This window comes from Corvus brachyrhynchos, unplaced genomic scaffold, assembly GCF_000691975.1.
Source record: "Corvus brachyrhynchos isolate BGI_N302 unplaced genomic scaffold, ASM69197v1 scaffold346, whole genome shotgun sequence".
NCBI lineage: Eukaryota > Metazoa > Chordata > Aves > Passeriformes > Corvidae > Corvus > Corvus brachyrhynchos.
The window spans coordinates 3,354,117-3,358,136 of record NW_008238644.1 but is presented as its reverse complement, the minus strand read 5'-3'; the positions used below and the strand labels follow the sequence as shown (position 1 = coordinate 3,358,136).

The 4,020-nt window shown below is 48.5% G+C and overlaps 1 protein-coding gene across 1 annotated transcript in view; it reads right to left on the bottom strand.

The window, feature by feature from the left end:
- Positions 1 to 1,381: 1,381 nt before the first annotated feature.
- LOC103617825 (nuclear cap-binding protein subunit 2) overlaps positions 1,382 to 4,020 on the bottom strand; it is a 3,125-nt gene continuing 486 nt past the window's right edge. Inside the window, exons 2-4 of the mRNA XM_008636167.2 lie at positions 3,724 to 4,017; positions 2,803 to 2,941; positions 1,382 to 2,144 (exon numbers count right to left, since the gene is read on the bottom strand). Of these exons, the coding sequence (XP_008634389.2) occupies positions 2,046 to 2,144; positions 2,803 to 2,941; positions 3,724 to 4,017 (532 nt within the window). The 3' untranslated portion in view covers positions 1,382 to 2,045. The remainder of the gene's footprint in view (positions 2,145 to 2,802; positions 2,942 to 3,723; positions 4,018 to 4,020) is intronic.

Genomic DNA, 4,020 nt, shown 5'->3' with positions numbered 1-4,020 from the left:
CTGCATTTTCTTTTCTGAAGGAAAAGCTTCTTGATTGAACCCTTCTTTTCCCTCCTCCCTTAATAATTGATGATATAGATCCACTGACTTCCATGTCCACTGGGTTGTTTTCACACCTGGGGCAATTGTAGTTGTTGTTTGGGTTCCTATCTCTACTATCCCCCCATATGGAGTTTGTCCCCAGTTTCAGTCAAGTTATTCTCAGAGGTGGCTTGGGTCCCTGACTTAACTACAGCTCTCTGGCAGCCCTGAATTGTGGCTCAGCAGGCACATGCCAAGCCCCAGTACAGTGCCAGAAGCTGCTGGTTTTCACTGGGGTAGGCACCCTCTGTCAGTTGGCACGTCTGTTTGCCAGCGTTACTTGCCTGTTCAGGTGTAGACCCAGGCCATGGGAGGTGATAACCAGCCCAGGCACTTGCCCAAATCCTACCACATACTCTGCCACCCACGGACCAGCCGCCTCAGGGCACATTTCAGTGCTGACTCGCCCAAAAATTGTCTTCTCCTACACCAGGATGACACCAGATTACAAAGACCCCATAATATGCCAACAGTGTTAATTAGCAGTATTAAACAGCTCACGTAAGAGTGAGCAGGAACAATAAAGCCACCCACACCAGGTGGGAGTGGGAAATGAGACCCTCTCCACAAGGCAGCTCCCCCAGCAGAGCAAGGCCAGCAGTGCCAGGGCAAAGCACAGAGCCATGGTTTGTACCAGCATGTTCCCAAAGCCCAGCAAAGAGCAAAGCAATGCAGCCAACAAACTTGGACCTGACAGGAGCTGCCTGCTTAGTAACTACTATGGCTAAAGCACACAGAACTGCCACTGTCTCACACCCCACGCTGGGCACCGAACAGGACTGTGGTGGGCTGACCCTGCCTGGACACAGGTACCCACCAAGCTGCTCTCTCACTCCCCTCCTCAGTGGGAGGGGCCAGGCAGAAAGGAAGATGGGAACGGAATGTGTGGGCCAAGATAAAGACAGTTTAATAAAGCAAAAGCAAGGCTGCATGCGGAAGCAAAGGAAAACTAAATATTTATTCTCTACTTCCGACCACCAGGAGATGCCTGGCCATCTCCTGGGAAGCAGGACTTCAGTACACGGAGCAGCTGCTCCAGAAGATAGATGTTGTAATAAGGAATGCCCCCCATCTCCTTTCTCTTAGCTATTTTTGCTGAGCAGATGCCATATGGTCTGGAATATCCCAAGATCTTGTCCCCGCCCCAGCCTGCTGGTAAGGTGGGAACGTTAGAGACAGCCGTGAAGATGTGGGAACATTGTTCAGCAATAGCCAAAACACTGGTGTGTTATCAACACCTTCCTAGCTACCAATACAAAACACAGCTCTATGAGGGCTGCTAGGGATAAAATTACTTTCATCTCAGCCAGACCCAACACAACTGTTTATTTAAAAAATTAACAGAAACTTTTAAGAAAATCACACCGAACAGCGAGGATCTGAAAAGCCAGGCAGCACTGGGGGCATCATAAAGAGAAATGCTCTGCAGGCCCTGACTAACCCAAGGGCTAGATGTGCAGACAAGCACCTCCAAGTGGATAGTAAGACCTTATCCACTTCTCTCATTCAAACAGTGATACCGTTTATTAAGCAGGTGAGGTTAGAAATCTCTTGTGCATCCCCACTAGGTGCCCAGGCACCTGGAGGGCTCCAGTGGTGGTAAGCTTTTAAAAAAAGTTCCATTTGAAAGCAACCACGGCTGCAGTTGCAGCTTGGAGGAAGCCACCTGCTTAAGTGCAACAAGAAGAGTGTGTCATAGCATAAGGTGTGTGTGACATGCTGCATTTCCTCTTGCCCAGAATCCTACAGAGCTGTCCATTTTTTTTCCCTTGTTGCCCTGTATCAGCACAGAACATCCTCTCTAGCTCAGAAAGAAGGGAGAATGAACACATGTATATCCACAGTCTAAGGAGGGTCACCTTCTGCTGGAACTTGGATCTCACTCCATACTCCGATCCCAAATGCGAGAACAGGGCTAGCTCTGGAAGGACAGAGCCCTCTACGAGCTAGGACCCATGAGGCAATTAATAGATTGCAGGCTGGTGATTTGCCTTCTGCATCTGAATGATCTTGCCAAAGCCACCTCTTCCCACATCGTAGTCTGTCCGGTATTCATCTCGCACCTGGGGCACAACAACAACACACGTATTAGTAGCACGCACTGCCTGTCTCCTCCTAGACTTCAGAGCCATCATCTCCTCCTTGCTCAGTTGGTGGGGAACTCAAGTTCAGATTAGATGCACTTCAACTTGTTTGAGATCTCTTCAGTTAATCCACCAAAAAGGTGGTAATGGTGGTGAAAATGACAAATAAGGATATATCTGATGGTTGAAATTTTTTCAGGTAGTAAGCAAAGAAGACCCCAAAATATTATCATTTAGCTTTTCAGTCCATCTTTCTGAATTGCCAGGCTTGGCCTCCAAAACATTTTATCCCATCCAAACATCATCTTTGCCCTTGGGGAAACTGCTGTGTTATGAGTTGGCCTGGCAGCTACACTGTTTCCCTCTACTCAAATTCTGGATCATTTCAAGGGTACTAGCTTGGATTAGAGAACATTCTGCTTGTATTGCAGGAAGTTTGGAGTCCTAGACAGAAATGGCTTTAAGTTCTATTTCCATCTTTTAACACCAGGTATCAATTACCGATACAACCTGGGAGTGACTAAACTTCATGATCGGGTCTTTACAGCCTGCGCATTGTTCTCCATGAGACAAAACCAGCAAATAAGCAGAGAGTCTTACAGGATCAAATTCAGGGATGAACTGGCATTGCCTTTACCTGTCCTCCAGTCTTTCCTCTCCCATACTGTCGCCCCTCCTTAAACCCTGCATCCCAGTCCGTGCGGATGATGCGGTCGTCCAGGCGCGTGCCGTTGATAAACCGCATGGCGTGCTCAGCATCTGCTCTCGTGTAGTACCTGAGGCACTCTGTAAGGACAACTAAGCGTGCTGTTTAGTTGGGTACAGGGGAAAAAAAAAGGGGAACTATTGTATTTGGGAAGCAGAACTCCCCCCCTGCCTTCCAGCCTTTTCTACTCTTCCCGTTCTTCCCTATGGGATCAAAAACTGCACTCGTGTAAATCCAAGCTAAAACCAGCTAATGATCAGAAAGGATTCTGTACTTTAATGTTAGTACCTGCACAGACAAGACAATGGAACAAAGACATTAAAACCTTGCTAAGGGCAAGAAATCAGTAATATGCCTTTCTGTACTATGTAAAACTTGACTGAAATAGAACAAAAGGAGCAGGCTTCACAGGAGAGCTTTGCACAGACAGCTCCTGGCACAACCTGTATGAGCGTGTATCTTCTGCTTAAAAATGCCCCCATGGCTTATGCTGCTACTTCCTTCAGGTGTGCAGTTGATGTGAGAAAGTAAACATGTGCTCTGGACATGGAAGACATCAGGCTGATGACTGTAACAGTTCTCATTTTGGCCCTAAAATCATTAAAGAAATTAATGAATTAAAGCTCTCTGCCACGTCCAGAAAGTACAGCTCTGGTGGCACTTGTCACATATGGCACCACTGTACAATCAGTCTCAGGATGTGGAGAAGAAGGTGCAAGGGTGGACGGAATGTACCTGGTAGGAAGCACTTGGCTATCACCTTTCCAGCAGCAGTACAGACACACTTGCTGTGCAGAAGAACTAAAGGTGCCAACCACACGCGTGCTGACAGAAGGGAACCAGAAAGGATACTCTACAAAGCAGAAGCCACAGGGGGTTTTCTTGATCTTGTCCAGACCCATGACAATCCTCTTGACATCTCCGCACTTGGAGAAGAGCTCCTGGATCTGCTCCTCGGTGGTGTAGAAGGACAGATTCCCGACATACAGCGTGGAGGAAATCTTCAGGGATTTCTCCTGCAGCTGCCTGCTACCCTGCGAGCACAGAGGCGCACGCCCCGGGGTCAGCGCGTTCTCCGTCCCGCTCCCACCGCTCCGTACCCTCCCGCTGCCCGGCTCCTCGCACGGCCTTGCCCCGGCCTCAGCCCTC